We start from the raw sequence: 23073 nt of genomic DNA on the forward strand, positions 1-23073 counted from the left end.
TCCTGCCTGGCTGACATTGTCTGGTAGTTTCCAAAGCTGGATTAATGAATGCTGTTCAACCATGTTTGCTACCACTGTCAGAAGTCAAACTGGCCTGACTTTATAATCTTCCTAGACTGCTCCATTACTGCATTCCATACAACTTTTCTACTAGAAACGCTTACATGGAATGTTAGGAAAGCCATTTAGGAAGCTGGCAGTAAGGTTGGTTTCAACAGACAAAATTTTGTCAGAAATTGACACATCCTGCCTCCAGTGAGAAACCTGTGAAGTACCTCAAGAAATAAGAAAGAAAGGGTGATTTAGAAAATTCACCATGCAACTTTTGGACAACTTGATTTTTTTTCTAGAGAAAGCAAGGTAAGAGCAAGCTAACAGGAAACTTAGTATAGCAGAATCCAACTGCAAAATCTGGACATCAGTCACAAAGCCTGGCAACCTCTCAGATGCTTGAACCAGAGCACTGTCACATGGCATTTTTGAATAGTATGATTGATTCTCCTGAAAAGTCTTATAAAGCAACAAGGACAAAAGGTTAGAAGACAAGGAAGAATTAATGGCAATGCAAGCAATGAATATGTGTAAAAAAAGAAATTCTTTCACTGAAGATGGATTGTGAAGTGTGGTCAGAACATTAAAACATAGTAATAACTTTGAGCTTTGGCTCTTTCCTTGAAATACAAAAAACGGAGCAATACTGATAAACTGCTTCTTTTTTTGTCATTCAGCAAATCAAAACACCTAAGACCTGGTTTACTGCAATGGCAAGACCATTAGTACAGATTAAGATGTTGTAGTTTTATGCCTTGCAAGTCAAGTAACCTCTGCAGCAACTCCTGCTGCCATCTCATTGCTAAAGCATGAGTACTGATTACTTTCAAAGACTGTCCTTCAAAGGGTGGCTACAACAGTGATGTTATGCTGCATACAGCTCAAAAAGGATTCAGCCCTCTTAGGAATAGCAATCAAATGCTCACCTGCAAAAGGCAGTCACAGAGTTACTAGATCTTTATTTCACATGTAGGCCCCTCCTTCCATCAATGACCCTGTTACTGCCACTGAACAACCCCCTTTTTCACCACTTAGATTAAACCTAGCCCTTGAACACCTCAAGAAGTGGTTTAAATACCTTTTCATAGACTAGTCAGAAGATTAGGAAAATATGAAAAGTATGAAAGTTCTTAGATATTTTATCTGCACAAATGAGGTCCATCTAGAAATTTGGTACCAGAATTTCAGTTACCTAGATAAAGGATGTGGACCTGGTAGACATCAACATATTTGTCATAAAGAATGGGCAGATTAATCAAGCCTGAGAAAGGAATCTCTAGATCTTTCTACATAAATCATCCAAAGCCCACAAATTGATCAACATTTTCTGAATAAGTATCTGCTGGACAATAGTCTAAAACTTGTCCACCAAGGTAGAACGTTGAGGAATTTCTTGGTTTTCTAGAAACGTTTTTGAAAAACGTTCACACACACACACACACAACTTGTTCAAAATTTATTTGACCCATTCGGTTGGTTGATTAAACAAATATGATGAACTCTGCTTTAATTTCTGCTGTTCTGTGACAGAGTATGGCTCCCTGGATGCCTAAGTATGACAGAACACACAGGTGTGGCATTCCCGTCCTGACACTGGGTTTGTCCCACCCTTCAGCCCTTTTGAGATCAGTAGCTCTGTCTTGAAGAGTTTTCTCCTGAAGAAGTAACTCCTCAGATCTACCTTTGCACAGCAATGCCTTCAATTCACCAAGGTAATGGCTTGCTGCACAGCCCCTCACGTGCACAAATTCCTGAGAAGCACCCCCAGATGACATGGATTCCTGTGAAGCACCACCACTAGATGAAAGAGGTGATGAGAGTACTAGCACGTTGCGGGGCGTAAAAAGTGCTGGACTCATAAGAAAGTCAACAGCTCATGGACTTTCTGTTGACCCACTGTACCAGGGAGGCCTCAGTGGAGCCTTCCCGATTTGGCAAACACTGTCAGTCGGGAGATGGGAGGCATGTATCTGCCGTTGGCAGCAACCATCGAGGGCTGCTTAGTTTGTTTTACGTTGAAGGCATCCAACCGAGGAAGTTCGGACGGGAAAGAAACGCGTGCATTCGCGATACGGCGTTGCTCGCACACATGGCACCGCAGTAGGGCAGTGGGTCGGGAGATGGTGGAGCCCACGGATGAGCGGAGCCCGGAGGGTCGGGCAGGGACGAGCACTTGGGGGTGGGGGGGAGCTCGGGGAAGCGACGCACGTGCGTGGGGCCCCGCGTCGTCCCGACACCACCCCCTCAACCTCCCCTTCTCTCCAAACTCCGCGCTCCGTCCCGCAGTCACCCCCCACCCCACCGCCCCGGAGCGGTTTCCCAGGCGCGGCCCCGGGCGGGCGCGCGCCCGCCGCCCCCCGCGCGTCACCGGGCTCAGCTGAGCAGACAATGGGAGATCAAAGGCGGCGGGGAGGGAGGGAGGCAGGGGGAGGGAAGGACGAGAGGAGGAGGAGGAGGAGGAGGAGGAGGAGGAGGATGGTGCCGGGCGGAGTGGGGGGAACGGCTGGTGGAGCCGGCGGGGCGGAGAGCGGTGGTTGCGTGTGGCGCTGCCTCTCTGCGCTCGATTAGTGTTCCTGGGGAGGGAGCAGGCGAGGCGCAGCCAGGGCCGGCCGGAGGGTGCAGGGGTTGGGGTGGGGGGTGCCGGGAGCGCGCGTGCGAGGGTGTGCGCGGGGGCGCGCGGGCCGGGGTGTGCGCGGGGGCGCGCGTTGTGTGTGTGCGCGGGGGCGCGCGTTGTGCGTGCGCGCCGGGCTGTACGAGGGCGAGCGGGGAGAGCGAGCGAGTTGCGCAGCTGCCGTGCGCGCACCCCCCCGCCGCCGCCGCCGCCGCCGCCGCCAGCAGCAGCAGCAGGAGCAGCAGCAGCAGCACCTCACTGGCATTTAACGAGCGGAGCTGCTAGTTGCGCTGGAGAGAGACGCGCAGGGAGGAGGAGGAAGAAGAAGAAGGAGGAGGAGGAGGAAGAAGAAGAAGAGGAGGAGGAGGAGGAGGAGGGGGGAAAGAGGAGGAGGAGGGAGAGGGAGGAGGAGAAGAAGAAGAAGAAGAAGAAGAAGAAGAAGACGAGGAGGCAGAAGAGGAGGAGGAGGAGGAGGCCAAACGGACACCAACTGAAACAAAAGTATTTCCAAACCAGCACCCAACTCCACCTTGTGAGGGCTCCCCCAGCATGGCTTCCGAGGAACTCTACGAGGTAAGAGCCCCCGAGCCCCGCCGGCCCTGCCCCCGGCCCCGCCGGCCACCGCACCCCACCCCACCCCGCTCGGGAGCCTTTTTGTTGCTCCCCGGGAGCGCCGCCGGGCTTGTCACCCACACTTGCGGCGGGTGCTGCCCCTTCGCGCTGGGCCCGGCGCCTGCGTGTGTGCCCAGCCTGGCCCCCGCCCCCTGCCCTCCCCAGTTTTGCTGGAGGAGGACGGAAATGTGACTGAAAGGAGGAGACGGCAAAGTGTTACCGTGGCCTGCGCTGCCCCCACCTCTCCCCCCACCCCGCCCTGCTCCGTCCTCCCCGCTTTCCCCACGTTCACACAACACTTTGAGTCCAGCAGGAGCAGGGGGGGTGCTGGATGGGGCGAGCGGCGCTGACAGCCCCGGCAGCGAGCACGCCGGAGTGCGAGCCCGGCGCTGTGCAAAAATGTGTGCAAAGCCGAGTTACTGCCTCTGTCCGGCCCGGGGGAGTTGGTGGGAGGACAGGCGGGGGAGAGGGCTGAGGGGCTTTCCTCTTGGATTTGTGTCTGTACCAAAGTCCCTTCGTGCCACCATCGTGTCCCTTGGCCGTGCAGCAAGCTGCGGCGATGCAAAATATTAAAATTTAAACTCCTCCGGCTCTTTCGTGCTCCAACGATACGGTTGAGGTTGCAAGGGAAGCCCCCAAAAGATTGAAAGTTAGGGCTCTGACACGCCACATCCCTCACTCGTCGCTCGGGAGGTGGTCGAAGGGTGTGCTGACGGGAGAGGAAGGTTTTGGGGTGAAGAAAGGAGCGAGGTGACAGCCTAACTTTGAATTTCCTGTCTTATGTGTGGCAATTTCACATCCTTGCCCTTAATTGAAAAGCATCATGGTTCTCTTGGATTGAACTTCCTTGTTTTTATTTTTACAAGAAGTCATCCCTGGGAGTGAAAAGCTGTTGTCGTTTTGGACCCGTTCTTGCCTTTTGGGTAAAGAAGTGGCCACCCAAACCCAAAAATGCTCTTATCTTGTAGTTAATATGCATCCAGGCAGTGATCTATTTTAAAAAAAAAAAAAAATATATCCAGAGGCTGGAACTCTAAGGTCAAGGGGAGAACAGACAGCCTTCAGGACACTTGACAGAAGATGTCTTACTGTACTGTTGGTGCACATGTATCTCTTGTTAATGGAGTTACATGCCAGTGAAAGGTGCCCCTGGTGGGCTTATATTCTAAGCAAGTTGACTGCCAAGCAGAGGTGCTGAACTGATAGACTAGAAAGAAGATTGAAGGCCTGTATTCCCAAGACAGATAAATCATAGTTAATTGCTTTGGCAAGTTTCCCCATCCTCGTAATGTGGCTTAAGCCAATCTTGAAGGGATCATCCCTGGAAGTAGGAGAGAAATTTAGAGACCACTCTGCATCCTAAGGGATTGCCAAAAACTTGCTTTGACTTCGGAAAAAGTTCTGTTGGGTTTGTGGAGTTTGGCCCATAAACTCTGATGGGACCAGTACTTCCTCTAAGCGTTTGATCAAAGATGGACAACAGGATATTGGCTTCCACAGGCATAAAGAAATGACTAGAAGAATTCTATTTGCTGGGCATTGGGCTGAAGTTAAGAGTGACCATTGTGCATGACTCTTCTTGTTTGTCTCAAGTTGTGTTCAAGTAGTCTCAGTAGTCTGTTGAGCATGGTCGTCCTCACTTGGCAGGTGATGGCTATAGGGCAAAATCCTCTTTCACAAGCCACCTGAAGAGATAAACTACTTCTTTAATTTTAAAAATTAGATGTATTCTTTAATCGTCTAAGTGCGAAGTTTGTTTGAGATACCGAAGTTGTTAATGCATTTGGACTGGGATGTGGTCAAGCTGTCTCTTTTTTCTTGATTGCTCACTTTTGACAAGTTTTGTCTCATAATGAGTTTTCTAGCCATGTTTGAAAAAATAATAAAATAATAAATAATTTAAATGCAGTGAGCACTAATTTGGGAAGGACATAGCTGCAGGTTGATGTGAAATGTTAACTGTTTAGTTAACTATTAGTGAACTGCCCAGGGTATTGACTGGGGCTTTATTTGTGTTTCATGGCTGTTTTCTTTATAGTTCATGCCATACAATATTCTTTGAATCTGGTGTTTGAAATCCAGTGCCATTTGTTATACCTTCGTTTTTCCTTCTGAATCTTGATCTGATGTCTTGATCAAAAAAAGTGTATAATCTATTTGTAATTGTTAGCCTAAGTATGAATGCCAGCTACTCCTTGTGGTATCTGTGTCATGGTTCTTCCAAAATACAAATAAAAATTCCTCTTATAGGAAATGAAGGTAAGTTCCTTTTTTTTTTTTTTTTTTTTCAGGATTCACTTGTTTATGGGATTATTTTTACTCTGGATATCATATCTCAAGAGAGGGAGCTGTTCTCTATATAGGCCAGTGATTTGGAATTCAAAGACTGAGACCTTGAACTATATGAACAGGCTGGAAGGATGACTGTTGGTGTAGCTGTATATCCTGTGTGCTGTTTGTTCCTGGGCTGTGTATCCTCCATGTCATTTGTTCCTGAGCATTTTAGAGGTTGTGGTAGTTTTTTTTGAGCGGGTAGAAGATCTGAAGACAATATGGAACTTTATTGAGAAACATTAAAGAGACTCTTTTTTCTATATGGAAAATGAAACAATTGGTAATGTTGCCAGCCTCTATAGGTGAGGCGAATAACAAAGTCTTTCTGTTTGTAAGTTTGGTTCTTCAAGTGACTGTGTTTCTTAGTGAGGTGGACAGACATGGAGAAACTGGTGAACAAGACAGGTAAAGAAAAACATAAGAAAAGGTGCTATCGTGTTTTTATTTCCACAAGTTTGTTTCAATAGGCATTGACATCTTATGGCATCTCTCTTCATATGTGCGTTAGTGTGGTTTCTGGAAAGTCCTTTGTACATCCCTTTGGGCAAATAGTAGGACTACTTTCTTTTTCGTTGTGACAACTTTCACTACTGACTGTTTACCACCAATTGAAACTGTGTTGCTTATTCTCATCATCTTCTCTGGAGTAATTAGAAGTAGGGTATCCACCTCATTTAGAAGGTTATTTTGAAAGCAAACTATGTTTGCTCTCACTGCAGTCAAATCCCTTGACCTCCTTCGGCAAACTCTTGTAGTGATGTCTGGGATTGAAGTCATTCTGAGCTGTGGTTGGCATGACATGTTTGTTGGATGAAATGTGGAAGTGATTCCATACAAGTACTCTCCAGGACAACTGTGCGTTGGCCAGTAGGTCAGACGTACCAAATGACAGCTGGTAGACAACTACTAATGCTGTGCTGAGTTTGGAAGAGTCTCTTTGTCATAAAATTTAATACCTTTTTTTGTATTAGGTGTGGCGGAAATGCAGTGAGGTTCTCTGTCTGAGGGTAGTTAAAGTACCAAGTGTTTCTGTCTTTCCTCTAAGGATTACTGGTACAGGTGATGGTATAAATGGCCCATTGGTTTAATTTATGTAACCATAGTTAGGCTTGGGCCATGGTTGCTAGTCATATCACAACATTTTTACTGGGTTTTACCAAGAAGTAAGCAAAACAGTTTGTGTGAACTTTGGAAGTACATCTATGCATCAATGCCTTTTCTTCACTCTGTGTTTCACCTTGACATTGCTCATAAGCTTAGAGTTTTAAGGTGACTTAATCGATTTCCATAAAAATATGACACGTTAACATACTTGAAGTCTGGTAGTTCAAAATTATACATTTTTGTATGTTTCATAAAATGGAAAATGTCTTCTTTTTTTTTTTTTTTTTTAAATTCTTCAAGTGTTTTGCAAAATACATATGCATTTTTTTTGATCCTGGTGTCTGGTATTCTCAAGGTGATTCTTCACTTCCTATGATGATTCAGTATTTTTGGTTTTATTTTTAGAGCTAAGGCCTTTGACATTAAATTATACAGATACAATGAAATTACAAACTGAAACAAATTTAAGGAGCAACTGACTGAAGTTCTATGGCCTTGCATTAAGATATATGTCAGGTTTAATCACCTAATAAGTAAGACTCAAAGACACATTCCAAGAAAATTTAAACTTTGTGTATACAGTAGCAGCCACAAGTCAAAAAAAGTGATCCTGTGTGTTGTTCTTCATCTACTGGGCTAGTTTTTGAAATGATAGAGTGTAGAAAATTGGAGGAGAAATGCTGTCATTTTGCTGAAAATTTGATACTGCATAGGAATTACCCACTTAAACCCAAAGTTTCTCTCTAGCCCAAGTAACACTGCAGCAATCGAACCTTCATCATGTTTTGTGTGCATTTACTGGGAAGTTTAAACATTTGTTTTGTTAAAGTTAACTGAAAGGGTAAATCCATTATCTACAGTACACAACTTGGAGTTTGTTGTAATTTCTTATAGCTATTTGTTGAAAAATTGCTATTAACAACAAATCAGAATTGGCTGTTTGGACAAAAGCCATTTTTTCCTCATTGAAATGTTTTTTTTAATTCAACCTGTCTTGCAGGAAGTCCAAATTGTCTTGGGATCCATCTTCTGCTGCTTGTCTCTGATGTGCTGATTCCCAAGATCTTGGTTAAAGATCTTGTTCATAAAGGGGGTCTTATAGTCATTGAGATGTAATACCTGAGTTTTTACAATTTTATTTTGACAATTGGTGCAAATGTTACTGCTTGTTTCAGGCAAAGTAAAAGACTTGCTTGACTGACCCTATCCAACTAAACAAGACTAGGAATTTACATTAGACCTGTTTGTGTTGCTTTCACCCCTTAGGAACTATACATCTGACTTAAAATAAGAGTTGAGGAATAACTGTTCTTCCCCCATTGGTGACTTTCACTTCTTTAAACCAGATCACAAATGCAAGAGCACTGCAGGAATGGAGCCATCATATTTAGTGCAAGAAGCTTGACTTTTCAATGTCCCTTGCCAAGCTGCTTTTTGCCAGCTTGAGTTAGCCCCAGAGCTCTGGACACAATTAGGAAGGTCTGGTGCCCCATCTTCTGCTGCTGCCACAGGGGAAATGCCTGAGCTCCCCCTGGGATTTCCTCCAATGTGCTCTGCCGTCTGCGGTGCCACTTGGCCTGGCAAGGCTCTAGGCTGCTCCCAGAGGGAGTTCAAACACACGCATGTAAAGGAATGAACTTCTGCCCATGTCTTGTGTAGAACCTCAAGTGGTTCACAGATAAAGAGATGTTCTAGCAGTTTTTATGCATGAAACTCATTTGTACCTACATGTACAAAATAGGTATATTGAGAAATTATATGTTTTTAATTTTTTTTCTGTGTAACTTACTTTGAATTACCCATGTCCATCACAGAAAAAAAAAAAGATGGAACGGAGAGGAAGTGGCAAAGGGGGAGAGATGCACCATCCATAAAGCATGTAAAGCTCTGGATAATTCTTACCTTCACAGTTCCTGTCTTTTACTGTGATTTAATTTCTTGAGTTTTTTGGTCAACCAGAGATTTACTACTGTGGTGCCAGTTATATTTAGAGTTACAGAATAATTACTTCCAACTTGCTAGACGACTATCACAGAAGGTTGCTTCCACTATGCTGATGTTCAGTACCTCTTGAATGAGGATGAATTATCGGACACAAAAGACTTAATGAGACACACCACAGCTCCATGTTCCTCGGGAAAGTTGGCATAGCTGGAACAGCATCAGTGATGCTGTGTCCCTTTTAGACTTCTCAGTAAGTGCAGCTTCATTTATTCCTGACTGCTGCAGCATTTCTGACCTGTGCCAAAGTGGCAGAAAAAACAAGTTACTAACAGTTATGCTTTCATCTTACTCAACCAGAATGACTTCTTAAGTATGTGATAACTGGATGTGCAGATCTGATGGATATAACAGATGTGCAGGCCTGTAATGCCACTCTTATTCTTCTGTAATGAATTCCAAATCTGCTGTTAACTGGGCAGTTTATTGTTTTTGTGTATCTGTTGGAGCTCCGAAAACTGTGTTTGCAGGGTGAAAAGGTATGCTCAGCTCTCTCCCTGTTCACTTCTTCTGTGCCTTTGAGGTTTCTGATGGCTGGATGGCATGTAATAGATAACTTTATTGGTCAGTAAGTACAGGCTTGATTATTTTTTTTTAATCTTACAGTAAAATATTTATAATTTACATATTGAACTTTCCGTGTGCTTTCTCTGACAGTATATTGTTAGTCTAGAAAATACCTTAAAAGTTCTGTATTTTTCATTATCAAATCTATTTTCCAAATCTGTAGTATCTTTCTTGGAAGAGCTTTTATTTTTCTAATTTTTGATGGACTTTTAATATTTACACACAAGAATGTTGTGTTCTTTGAAACTGTTTCTTTGAACTTCTCTCCATATTACTTAGAGAAAAAGAAAATTGTCATGTTACCGGCTTAGTTCACTATTAAAGGATGAATATTTACTGTTTTCATAAACATCCTCAGAAGATTTACATGTGTCCCTTAATGGTGACCTGTGGTAGATATTTTTCAAGACATCTATGAATATATATGAATACACAGAATGAATATGGCTTAAAACCAAGTTTTTAATCATAGATTTGCATTTTTAAGTTATTTTGAAGCCACTTTGGTAGCATTAGCTGCAAAATAAAGCAACTATTTTTTAAGTATCTTTTAACTGTCTATTAGTTATATTGAATAATGAAACTACTGTAACTCAGTTTTGTTGTGATTCCTTAGTGAGGCTTCACATTTTGTAATCACAGTACATAAAATAAATTAGTATAGCTCTGATCAAATCTTCCTTCTTGGCCATGTTATGTCTGAGGGTTTGTTTGTTTCATTTCTTTTGTGGGGAAAGATAAGGTGTGTGTTTTAAGTGGCCTAACCACATTTGTAGATGTGCCTCTCCAACTCTTCTGCCCCCACAGTTTCTGAAGGTTTCACTCCTTTTAAGGAAAATAGGTGTTAATGCTCAGTCTGATTGTCATAGCAGCATCTGAAAAATCAAAATCCAATTTTTTTTTTAATATCCTAGATTGACAGGGAAGGAAGAATACTTTTTTTTAGTAAGTGACTTTGTGATTTTCATTTTGCAGAGACATTTAAATTCTTCTCTAAGCATCTCCACTTCCTGTAGAATACTGGTTTATGGAAATTTTCTTGGTTTAGGGAATTTGGCTTTAGTTTGAAGATACCAGTTTAAAGCAAGTTGTGGGAAGTATGTTATGATGAATTTATCACAGGAAAATATTAGATGTACATTTTGTAAATATGTATGTGGGGGAACCAGTGAGGTACATTCTTAAGAGTGTTGAAATGGATATACCTTAAATCCAAAATACTTTCCAGACTGATGTGTTGAATGTTCTACTCAGTCAGAAGTCTGTAGCTTTTGAAGTTCTTTCCATTAAAGGCAGTTCTTCACTGAAGCATCATCAGGATATTGATAACATTTTTGTTACCAATAACTAGATATATGAGTGATGCACAGCAATTAAAAGTAAATTTGTGAAAGTTATCTGGATTATAGTTTGGCTATAGTTGCTAAATCATGCTAGTTTGTTGTGTTTTGATTTCAGCACCATATTTTCCCCAGTTATGTGTATGTATAAAACATAGGTCCTACTAGCACTGTGTAACTCTTCCACTTTGCTTTAGTGGCGAGGTCACTTATAAGGTTAAAACTAACAGACCTGGCATTGTGTCTGAAAGAAATTGTGAGAATGTAAGACTATAGGTACTTACACAAAAGATCCACCCAATTCAGCATCCTGATTCCTATGACAGGTCCATAATGTCTTACTGCAGAGGAAAAACTGGGAAACGTGTCACAGCAATAGTCATTGGGAGCTTTCACGGCTGGTTTTGTTGGGAGAAGGCAGATTTCAGCCTTGGTTATAAAATACCAGCAGCATGACCTGAGCTGCCCAGCTGTTCAGAGCCCACCTTCGTTCCCTGTGCACATCTGCCGGAGGGTTGCGGCTGCAGGCTCGGGCAAAGGCAGGGGCACATCTGTGGGTAGAGCCATGCTGTGCACATTTCTGTTGATCCTGGCAGGGTGTGGTGTAAGGAGCTACGGTGTGATTGCCAGGTTGCTCAGTTGTGTTAGCACAATTGTTCCTTGGGCTAAACTTTCATCATTTCAGATAATATTTCTAAACACTCACAGGGGTCTTCTTCAGTTTTTGGAGTCTTAAGGCATTTGCATAGGTGTTTTCTGAGTCATAACCACAGAATACATTGATGTTACTGAACTATTAATTTGTACTTAAATTTTTCAAGAAGAGGTTGTTAGCTTATGTGATCAAAGAGAACAGAAACACTAACTCTGTGTGAAACCTAAAGTTATCAGCAGTGTACGCTCCAGACACCTGTAGAGTCTTCAGTGAAGATTTAATGTGCTTAAGGACTCTATCCCAAAATAAGGTCTAGCTAGCAGCTTTGTGTGAGTAGACTCCTAGTCTAGAAAATTTGGAAAGAGGAATATGCCCAGAGAATAAAACAAATTGTAATAGCACTTGTAATAGTAATTCTAGGAATTAATCTCATTATTCGAAATTAGTACTGTTTTGTGGGTGTAAGTATAAACCATAGTAGATTGTACTGGAGTAAAATACATAAAATTAGGAAGATCAATGGAAAACTTTTCTGAAAACAGAAAAGATCAGTGTTTTTTTCTTCTCTGTAGGCTTTTTGCCATGTAGAAACTCCATACCATAACTCTTAGGTGACCACTAATGTTTTCAAGGTTGACGCTTTTTTTCTCGCTTGTTTGGGTCACGGATAAGGACCAAGCTTGATCTTGGATTAATAGTGCTTTCTAACAACAAAGAAACATAAAGTAAAAGGAATTATGTTTGCATCAGACTGAGAATCTTGAGCTTTTGTTCTGTATTTTTCTGTGGAAGTGGATCATAAATATAGTTTTTCTATATAGAAATATTCAAAGCAACTCAACTCAACTGTGAGGATTTCCAGCTAAACATTTTCTAATGCCTCCTGAAAATGATGCTGTAGATCTTCCCCAGCTCGCCACCCTCCTTTGCAGCTGAAGGAGTAACTAGATGTCCCAGCATGCCCAAGGGCAACAGAAATTTTAAATGAATGCATTTTTAGAGCAGTCAATGAATTTTCACTTCTGATATAGCATGGTCAGAAGTTTCAAAGATAAAATTTAAACTTATGGTGCTCATGAGGTTTTTTATAGGATATGTATGTGGCTAGAGAAGGTTTAAGTCCAACTTACAAATTGTTTTCAAATGTGTTCTTTCCTTTGTCTGGTTCATATGCTTAGTGTTATGTACTTCATGTTTGGATTTGATTGTACAAAAAGGACTGTGTTGAGTGGGAGAGTAAAGGACACTTGATCTCTGTTTGGTTTTAATTTGGAAAAAACTTCCATAAGACACTGCAATATGGAAGTCTAAGGCAAATTTATTCTCATATGACTTTTGAGAGATGTTGACTTCCAGAGAATTATCATTGGAATAAGCTGTATTTTCACCCAGGTAGTCAAGCAATGATGATCAATAACATCAAAGAATTTTTTCTCAGATGCCAATGGCAAATGAGTTAGCTGACTGTTTCGAAAGATCCATCAGTGTTTCAGATTCTATTTCATTCACGTTAGAGACATCTCTCATCTAGCAGGGCAGCTCCTTAATTGATTTGCTTTTCCTCTCTCCACATGGTATTCATCACATCTCCTGAGATATGTGCTTATTTATTTAAACCACCCTAGAACAAAATATCAAGTTCTGAATGAGAAATCACTGTATTTAAGGGTGCATCTCTGAAATGTAACATTGTAGGACTGTTAAAACATGGAAGCTGGTGCATCAAGTAGTTGCTGATTTTGACAGCTTACGTTCCATGACTACACAAACCCAATGGATATAAAGGATTACTACTTCACAAATCTTTAAAACCATACAAAGATGGAATCTTGCTCATTTTTTCGTCAGCAGAATACATGTGTTGTAGTTGTATGCAAACTGCACCATACTTCTCTACTTTCTTATCATTAAAAGTCTAATAACAAGGTTGTCTTTTATTGGATGTTTTTTAAATGCATATTGAGAGAAATCATTGAAACACCTTATCTTTAAAACCAATTATTTACAAGGATCATTTTCAATTTTAAGTTCAGTTTTACCCTCAAGCTGGTGCAATGCAGAACAAGTATATTGAATAAGATGGTGTTTTGGAGGTTACCTATGCATGCAACGAAACATGGATTTAGTGAGGATATAGAATGAACACCAGGGCATCATATGGTTTGTGTCCCCATGAACATTAGGTTTTAATCTACTCATAGTGGCAGGTGAAACTGTGCTGTTGTTCACTTATACCTATCCCCATGTTATTTTCCTCCATTTATCCAGATAAAATAATTTGCTATGCTCTAATTCTTCGTAACTTTGGATACTTATGAAAAGGAAGGAATAATGAACAGATATCAGTTGTTAAATAGCATATGATATATTTTTCAGTACAAGAAGACCTTAGTTAAACATAATATTGGTATTGGTCTGTACAGTGTGAAGCTGTTTATTACTATGTGTTATTTGAATATATTCAGTATTAACTGAATTATTCAACTCTAAAGTCCTTACTCAAGTATAATTACAACCTAGTTTATTCTAAAGAATTTTATCCTTCACACTTGAGCATATATATGTAATAAAAGCTATGAAATGTAACAAAGCTGATTCATTGCATGCACACAAAATAATTTCTGTATTATGGCATTCTTATTGTCGAAGAAAAATAATGTTCTTTGGCTATGGATATTTTCATAAATAATGGGAATTAATGAGAGTCATCATTCTAACCTATATTTCTCTATATATGGGTTTATTATTTCTATTAGTAAAATAATGCTTTATTTGGGTCTTTCTTTTTTCTTGCATACACTTGCTTATATTTATGAAGCTTGAACTAAGATGTGGCTAAAAGTGATTAATTTGGGATAAGGGATTTTATATCTTTATATGCTAAAAAAAGTCTTAAAGTATACTGAGACATAGTAAATTATGAGAAGGGGAAGAAGAAAGTGGTGGTTGACTGCGGAACCATGTGATAATTTGGTGTTCTGCTTTTCACTAAATGAATGCTCCCTTTCTATTAATTTGTCCCTTTTGTCAAACATTTGAGTTTTACCTTCCCAATGTCTTTTCAATACCTGTCTCTCTCGTTTGAAGTCAAGCCACCAGAGAAATCTCTCTCCATCCAACTGTTCAGGAAAGGACACTTTCTGTGTGGAATTAGTTGTCTATTGATTGTAAAGTAAGGATGTTTTCTATTTTTCTGCAAGAATCTGAAACTTGGTTATGTAGTGGAAGAAAAGCGTATCTGTTAAAATCGGTTTATCTTTTGTAGAAAGATGGGTAGGCGGGAGTTGTTGGGGAACAATGGAGGCTCTACTCATTAGGACACCTGACCTGTCTCGAAAAATGTAATTCACTCTTTTCTCTGTCATGGTCTAGCGTTGAGCATATCACTCAGACTGAGTATTTCAGAGATGATTGCCAATCATTTGAGCATCTCCCCGACAAAGTTTGAATCCCTGAGCCAAAGCACAAGCAAAATAAAGCCTTTTTTCTTTCTTGTTTTTCTTTCCCCCCCAAGTAAATATTGTCAGAACATCTTAGAATAAAGTAGAGCAGGCTAATTGGGTCTTACAGTGAGGAGCCATGCTATAACTACAAGCTACAGACAAGCCTGTCTCCCTTTTAAGTTGGTTTTTGGTTTGGTTTGGCTTTGGTGGGGCTAACTGCAGAGGTATTCAAGTAGCATGCAACATTTTCTTTGATGTCCTGTGCAGTCAGTGATGACAGTCATCCAGAAGGCCATTTAGACCATTTAAGTGAAATTCCTCTAAAAGGTCATTAGACTTGATCCCCTTTCTCTACAAAATGGTATAGAAAGGCTAGTTGGGTTAATTTAGTCAGTTAAATTAAATATCCTTAAATGTTGCCTCCTAAGGACTGAGGTTTTGTTTCCTTTTTCTGCAGTCTTCTGATCCTAATGCTGGATAATACCCAACTTTTCATTCATTACAGATCTTCCCTTGGGACTGTAAACTGTGTTAGTAGGTGAATGTTGTTAAGGGATTGTGCTGTTGAAGTATAAAGAGTTTAAGCACATCACTATGGTGTTTAGGCACCCCACTATGTGGAGCTGCGAGGGTGTAAGTTAAGATTTGTTATCTGAGTGATAGTAACTGATGGAGTTATGTTTTTAAACAATAATTGTTGTATTTTACTTCCTTTTACATTAAATCTTGGAGGGTGTTGTGGTGGCAGTGCTTTATGATTGACTCCAGCAGGTCCTTGCTCCGAACACTCAGCTCTTCCTTCTGTTGAACCACAGCAGCAGCATGGCCATGTGTAAAGAGGATTGGAGAATTATCTGGAATAACTGAAAACAACAAAACAAAAAACTCTCTCTCAAAAATGTTTATTTCGTTGAAGCAGTTCCTCAGTCTGTTTCTGTACATGGCCATACATATATTTGCCCAGATGATGAAGCAGGTGTGGAAGGTCACTGGAGCTGTTGAGTCTCTGAGTGATGACCACAAAAGAACAACCTCAGTGGGCAAGCCCTGTCACCATTGGAAAAAAAATTTGTGTATCTTGACATTTTTTGTGTCAGTTTTTTTTCTTAAAGTTTCTTTGAATGGCATGCTGTTTAACATTCAGGTTTGAAACATAATAAACATTAAGGAAGGGGATTATCTATTCCATGTCCACTTTCAACCGTGAATACTAGGGCTCTCTACAGCTTAAACAAATTTAAGTGCCACTGGCCTTGATTTCCACCATCACCTTCTCCAGCAAACCACTCATTTTTCCTCCTTTCTTTGCATCAACACCCATTTTTGTCACTGAGTCAGGTGAATGTTGATTAAGGAAACTTGCCTAGCAGAAGGTTGTCCACTGCTTTAGTAGAAATAGTTTTCTGGCAGTTATTGACTGGCTAAGGTTGAAATCCAAGATGTGCTAATTCAAGTGAAGGAACAGGAATATATGCCATGTTTGAAGGGAGATAGGAGGAGGAAATGGGTTAGAGATGGAGAGACGGTTGCAGCAATGACTTGGCTCTGTTAAAAAAAAAAAAAAAAAAAAAGGAGAATCTGTCAAACTGCATGCTTAATTTGCAGCTGGATCAACTCGCTGGACAGACTTGCAGTGCGGCTGCTCAGCTTCTTGCCTTTGGCTTGAGCTGACTCAGAGCTCATGTCCCCAGACTCCACCTTGAGGTCATGCAGCACATGCAGGGGTGGGGTGAGGAGCAGTGCTGCTGACAAAGGAGCTGCACTGGGTGACAGGGTGATCGCATTCAGAGCAGAAAAAGCTGTGTTGTATGTTTGAGTGGCTGGTTACGCTTCTGTTTGTTGTGAAAATGGAAAACTCATGCTTGCAACAATTTGTGATTCCAGTTACCTCTCAGTGCTGCATACTTGCTACAATTCCCTGAATTTTACTTTAAGCATAGCAGTTACAAAGTTTGCTGAAACTTTTCATTACCTTTGCTGTGCCATGGAAGTAATGAAAAGCCTGCGGGGGAGTGAGGTTGTATTTTCCTTGTCCACCATTATGATATTGTAATATGCTCTGAAGCTGTTGTGCAAACCCAGTCTGAAGATGCAGGTGATATACAAGGATAGTTAAAAATATAATTTATTTCTAAGGATCCTAGTTATTCACTGAGTGGGCAGTGGGCAGGGAGTGGGATGAGACAGGATGTCTCCTTGTAGTTGAGCTCGCTTTGTGCTGCATTTCATTTAAAATGCTGATATTCCTAAAGATTATTTTTAGCCCTCCAGTGGAACTAAAGTTCAGAGTAAAAGTGCTGTCAATATCTTTTGGGTAGAAAAACTTGTGCTTTAATTACTTTTGGTTTCAGTTTCACAAGAGGAGGAGCAAATTATTTTCACTATGAGTATGTTTACTTGAAGGTGGGAAAACTGATAAGCAAAGTAAACTGCGTTGCTCTCTAACTCCTTCCAATATACAAATAAAAACTGGTTGGGAAAGAAAAAAACATCTACTAATATTAAAGACTAAAAGGCTAGTGCTGTGTAATGGAAGGATTTGGGAATGTAGAGATAGTATTTGAGTGAGAATTTAGAAAGCAGCTTGAGTACTTTAAGTGCCCCAAATCCAATGTTCTCAGTTTTCTCTGTGTGTGTAAACTCCTTATTTTGCTTATATTAAGTAAAAATATTTTGTCAATTATTTAGGTGTAGATAAAACTTAATTAAGAAATGTATTATTTATAAATATTAAATATTATTATAAAATACTAGATTATGTATTCAGCATTTAAAGACAATTTATTAAAAATATTAAAATATTTATTACAAATTCTGCTTTTGTATGCAGTTTGAAAACGTAAAATATCGGTAATTTCTGGGGTGTAGCACACAATTATTAAAATTGCCTGAATGGACATTCAGATGACTTGTTGTTTTAACAGGTGCAGGTAGCAATAAGTTTAAAAGCTCTACTTTGCTCCTAAATCAGGACAGTTTAGTGGCGTTGACAGCCATTGACATTGATTCTTCATTTAGTTTTAAAAAATAACAAACAACAAATTATGAAATAAATAATTTAAAAGTACAAAACAAGATTACAGTTAGTTTAAAAAATATCTGTTGACCACGGTCTGGAAACAGTCCAATATATTTAAATTTATTTACTTGCCAACAAAGTATTAAAACAAACCCAAACAATGAACACTCTAGACTACCTATGTGAAAATTACTAAGTCAAATAAACTTTCACTAGTGCCAGTTTTTATTGAGTGCCACACTTCAGTAATAGCAAAATCGAATTATAAAATTAGGCCATTATTATTGCCCCTTCCATTTTTCTTGTGTGGTTCGATTCTGACATTGGTTTAACAGCCAACCTGGCCTAGGCACTGGGTTCATTACACTCAGTGAAAACAAGGAATAAAACATTGCATTCTGGTTTTGATTTATTGCATGATAAAAGCAATTAAATAAAGTGTATGCTTAAGGGTGGGAAGTTACCTCAGAAAATTATGTAAGGTTTGAATTTTCTTTTTTTAAGAGCAAAGGCACATCTTCCTGAGATTTATATGATAGGAGAATCTTTATTTAAATGTCTAGATACAAAGAAAACATGTATTTTTATTTCACAGTGATTACATTAGTAATCATTATTAATGTTTTCTTGGAGTTGCTAATATGTGCAGGTCATTCATCATACTTTTCTGAGAATAAGAAATTCTGTCTCTTCGATTTTACTCTTTCAACAAAAATTGAAATGAAATATAAGATCACTTCCATGAAAACAATCAGCACTGATAGTTATCATTGCTTATTTCAATGTTCTATCCAGCCTTGCCAATAATGAGTTTTGCTAAAGGGATGATTTCCTAGAAATAATATAATACAGATTTTACTGAAATTATAAAGAATACAGTTTTGTCTCAAAGTTATATTGCTTAAAAATAAAAGTTACTCAGGCATTTTGTAATTATTACAATGAAAAGTCATTAGGGACAGGTATGAAACTCTCATAGCATAATAAGCCAGAGGTGAATATTCAAATGGATGAAAATTCTGAGAAAATGCTATGAGCAGCAGGGTCTCTTAACTGTCACAACAAAAAGACCATCCATAGTAGATTATATAAACACTAATCATAAACCTTCTATGCATGGGGTTAAGAACAATGTGAAAATTGTCTTATCTATTGAGAGCAATAAAATACCAGTGAAGATATGTCTACTAAATAGGGATGTTAATAGTTGAGAAGAGACAGAAGTACTGAAAAAAATATTCTGTGATTCTGCTGTGAGTCAGACTACTGCTGTTCTGTGGCCAAAATCTGGATGCTGTGTTCACAATTTATCGCGACTTACAAAAAATATTTCTTTATTCTGGTAGGAAAAAACAAATTTAAATTTTTCTTGAGTCTACAGAAATCAGGATTTAAAATAAATAAACAAAAACCCCCAACCAACTGAAGATATCTACGGTATTGGGGTTTGTATTTTTGTTTTGTGTTAATTTTAATTCTTAGAGGTGTAAATGGATAGGATAGGCCAGTATGTAACATTAAATACTAGACTGGACAGGTTAATTAAAAAAACAGCTGGGAGGAGCTGTTGCCTCCCTTGAAGGCAGGGAGGCCCTGCAGAGAGACCTGGACAAATTAGAGGACTGGGCAATCAGCAACCATGTGAAGTTCAACAAGGCAAAGTGCCGGATTCTGCAGCTGAGATGGGGTAAACTGGGTGTACAAACAGACTGGGGAACGAGACGTTCCATGGAAAGGGACGTACCTGGGGGTCCTGGTCAATGGGAAGTGTGATATGAGTCAGCAGAGCCCTGGCAGCCAGGAGAGCCAACCGTGTCCTGAAGGGCATCAGGCAAAGCATCGCCAACCGGTCAATGGCGGGGATTGTCCTGCTCTGTTCTGCGCTGGTGTGGCCTCACCTTGAATATTGTGTGCAGTTTTGGGCACCACAATATAAGAAAAATATTAAGCTACTAGGGATTGTCCAAAAGAGGGCAATGAAGATGGTGAAGGGCCTTGAGGGGAAGCTGTATGAGGAGTAGCTGAGGTCACTTGGTCTGTTCAACCTGGAGGAGACTGAGGAGAAACCTCATTGCAGTTACAACTTCCTTGTGAGGTGAAGAGGAGGGGCACCACTTCTCTGTTGTGACAAGTGATGGGACCTGAGGGAATGGCTTGAAGTTGTGTCAGGGGAGGTGTAGGTTGGATATTAGAAAAAAGCTCTTCACTGGAACAGGCTTCCCAGGGAAGTGGTCACAGCACCAACCTGCTGGAGTTCAAGAAGCATTTTGATGATAGTCTCAGGCACACAATGTGACTCTTGGGAATGGTCCTGTGCAGGACTAAGGATTGGACTCGATGATCCTTGTGGGTCTCTTCCAAATCAGTATATTCTGTGATTCTGTGATAATGATCACAGAAAGAACCATAAAAGTCTGAAATGAGAATTGTTTAGCAGAAAATTAAAGAAAGCCGAGTCACTGCTTGCCCAACTGTTCATGACAATTACAACTGGTCTGTATTTATTTCTTTATTCTGAGGCACAAAGTTTTTCATTGACAAAGATTCTCATGTAGGTATAGTAAGCTTTTGTAAGGCACCTTATACAGTACTACATGGTATTCTGATTTCTGAAATCCATCCCTTTCCTAAGTCTGTATGGCCCATATCGAATACATTTCCAAGTGGTTGATTGACGGATCATAAGGCAGTAAAAGATTAGAGACATTCATGTTGGATTTTATAGAAGTTGTTCACGGCCCATTACTTTGAGGATTTGGATAATGATCTGGAGGAAAATAGAATGTAATCTCTGGTAAAATGCATATGTGCAAAAATGGATGGATTCATAAGTGTGAGGGATTGTCTGTACTTCATTAATGGGGATCATTTCAGTCTATGTTAATATAGCTAAAGATATCTGTCTAGACAGTGGGATCATACATGTAGAATGGAGAGAAGTACTTTGGAAAGGAGTAACTTGGTGATACAATACAGAAGCTAAAATGCACATTGCAGTCCATTGGTATGGTTATAGGGGATCTCAAGTGGAATTAGGTGTGCTGTTATTTTGCTGTATAACTCTAGTGAGATGTTAGAAAATTGCGTCCTGTTGAGTTTGAAGTGCAAAATCCCCAAAACCTAAGTAAACATAAAAAAAATTCAGAAGAACATGTCAAGGATAATTACAAACTATAAAAACAAGTAAGTCAACAAACCCTGTTGTACAGTAAGAGCCTGGAAAAGGTCAGTCTATGTAGTTTTTAGCAAAGGGATGTTCGGGAAGTGACTGATGGCCTTTAAGTACTTATATGGGGCAAAGATTTCAGATGGAGTAGTCTTTTAGGTATAGTAGACAAAATACTGGAGCTGAAAGCTGAACTCAGGTGTATTTCTTCTAGAAATATAATAAACTTGAAACTGAGGGAGGTTATGTATCTGAACAACATATTTAAGGATGTTCTGGATATATCAGCAAAAAAAAGCTCTGAATTTTTCGAAAAAGGTGCCTTTAGTTCAGGCACAATATGATGACCCAATGCAGGAATTTAGGAGTGAAATTATCTGTTAAACAGAAAGGCAGACTAAATGATCATCTCTTACACAGGTCATCTGCAAAATCTGATCAAAGTGTTTTCAGCATCAGTGGCACTCTGTGCTCAGTTGTAATCTGTGTCTGTACTTCTGATGGGAAGGCTGGAAACAGAGGGGGAAAGGGAGGGTTGGAGATGAAATGAGAGAAAGTAACAAAGATGGGTTTAATTTTTATGTTACACATATACAGAAGAATTAAGTACTAAATCAAAATATATGATCATCCAAGCAACACATGCATCTTCCCTATAGCATTTTGAAAAATTTTTGCATGCTAATTGTGTGCATTAGCAACCTGCTGGGAACAATACCCTGCTATTTGTTAAAGGAGACAATAAAGTTCTTCTAGACAGGAAAGAATCTACATTGTTAACAGATGACCTGAAAGTTCAGCTCATTGAAAAGGCAAATATTTTGACCAGGAGAATAATTCTTCCTGTGGAGCAGTATGAGTTGCCGTGCTTAAGCTGTACACCTATTTTTAACCGTGTCACAGCTATTGAGCTTAGTCTTCAACTTATTCATAAACAGTGTAAAAAAGACTAAGTAGTTCTTTTTCTTTGATGAATGTAGAGGTGAATATGTCAGAACCCCTTTTGCTGCAGTTTTTGTTTATTTCCTGCAATTTCTACATTGGTTTTAACAATTCAGAAGGAGATTTTTGACTTACTGTCACTATCTGCCACATTCTGTTTTGTTAAACTCCAGAAGCACTATTGCACTGGAGTAACTGTGGGCAAAAGCTGGACTTGAATGTGAAATGAAGGCTGTTATGATCAAGGGAAAAAAAAATTACAGCTTTTCTTAAAATTCTACTTAGAAAGCGTAACCACATTCACAAAAGTTCTAGGGTGCATTTTGATAGTTCCCTTAACTTTTTAAATAACTAATTTGACACTTTTTAGAAAAACCATTTGCCTGATTCAAAAAACATGAGACAATATAAATGAAACTGTACCCCATCTGCTCTGTGATAGAGTTAACTGGCTATACATAAGTATTACCACATAAAAAGAAAAAAAAGATATTTCAAATTCAGCTCCCCACCAAATTATGAGATGATTACTTTTGCTTGCCTGACAAAGAAGTGTTCATAAAAACAAGCCACATTTAGGTTAGCACCTTGCTCATACATACTTGATAAATCTGATAAATCTCTTGTATCCTTGTGGGGAGGAGGATTGTGAGCTCTCTGGGGCAAGAGCTGTGCCTAAGCATCTTTGGTTTTTTGCCTTTTTTTTTCTTTATAGATTTGGTACCACATTGTAAAAATACTGTTATTTATGTCACAAATTCGAACAGTTTATATTGAGGAAATGACAGATTAGTAGTTGCCTGTGAGTTTTTAGTTCTCTTTCTTTGTATGTAGTTTATGCACAGACTGGATCATGGGTCCTATGGTCAGGGAAGAAAACCATTTACAGTCATAATTAAAAGACAACTAGAAGGTGCACAGCTAATCTACCCTTTTGGATTAATTCAGTGGGAAGGGGTACTTCCCTTTGGTGCTCCCAGGAGAAAAGTGTAAGCCATAAGAAAAAACCTGATAGGTTTTTGTTCTCCTTTTTGTCCTTATTCTCAAGGACTAAAGATTCCCATGTATTTCCAAGGCAATGTATGTTGATATCCTGCCTGTTCCTCATCTCGTTGGTTGGGTGTCTCCTTTACCATCACGGACATGCAGGATTCCATAGAGAGACAGGTTTGGGAGTTTATCCATCTGAAAACTCTCCCTCATAACCCCCAACTTCTGCTTTTTTTTT

General features: G+C 39.9%; 1 protein-coding gene across 2 annotated transcripts in view; it reads left to right on the top strand.

Annotated features, from left to right (window-relative positions):
• Positions 1 to 3077: 3077 nt before the first annotated feature.
• Positions 3078 to 23073, top strand: part of CDYL (chromodomain Y like) — a 105250-nt gene continuing 85254 nt past the window's right edge. For both annotated transcript variants that reach the window (XM_050323164.1, XM_050323173.1), the window contains exon 1: positions 3078 to 3235. In XM_050323164.1, the coding sequence (XP_050179121.1) occupies positions 3212 to 3235 (24 nt within the window). In that variant the 5' untranslated portion in view covers positions 3078 to 3211. The remainder of the gene's footprint in view (positions 3236 to 23073) is intronic.

The sequence above is a fragment of the Myiozetetes cayanensis genome, unplaced genomic scaffold (assembly GCF_022539395.1).
Source record: "Myiozetetes cayanensis isolate MyiCay16 unplaced genomic scaffold, myiCay2020 scf1, whole genome shotgun sequence".
Taxonomy (NCBI): domain Eukaryota; kingdom Metazoa; phylum Chordata; class Aves; order Passeriformes; family Tyrannidae; genus Myiozetetes; species Myiozetetes cayanensis.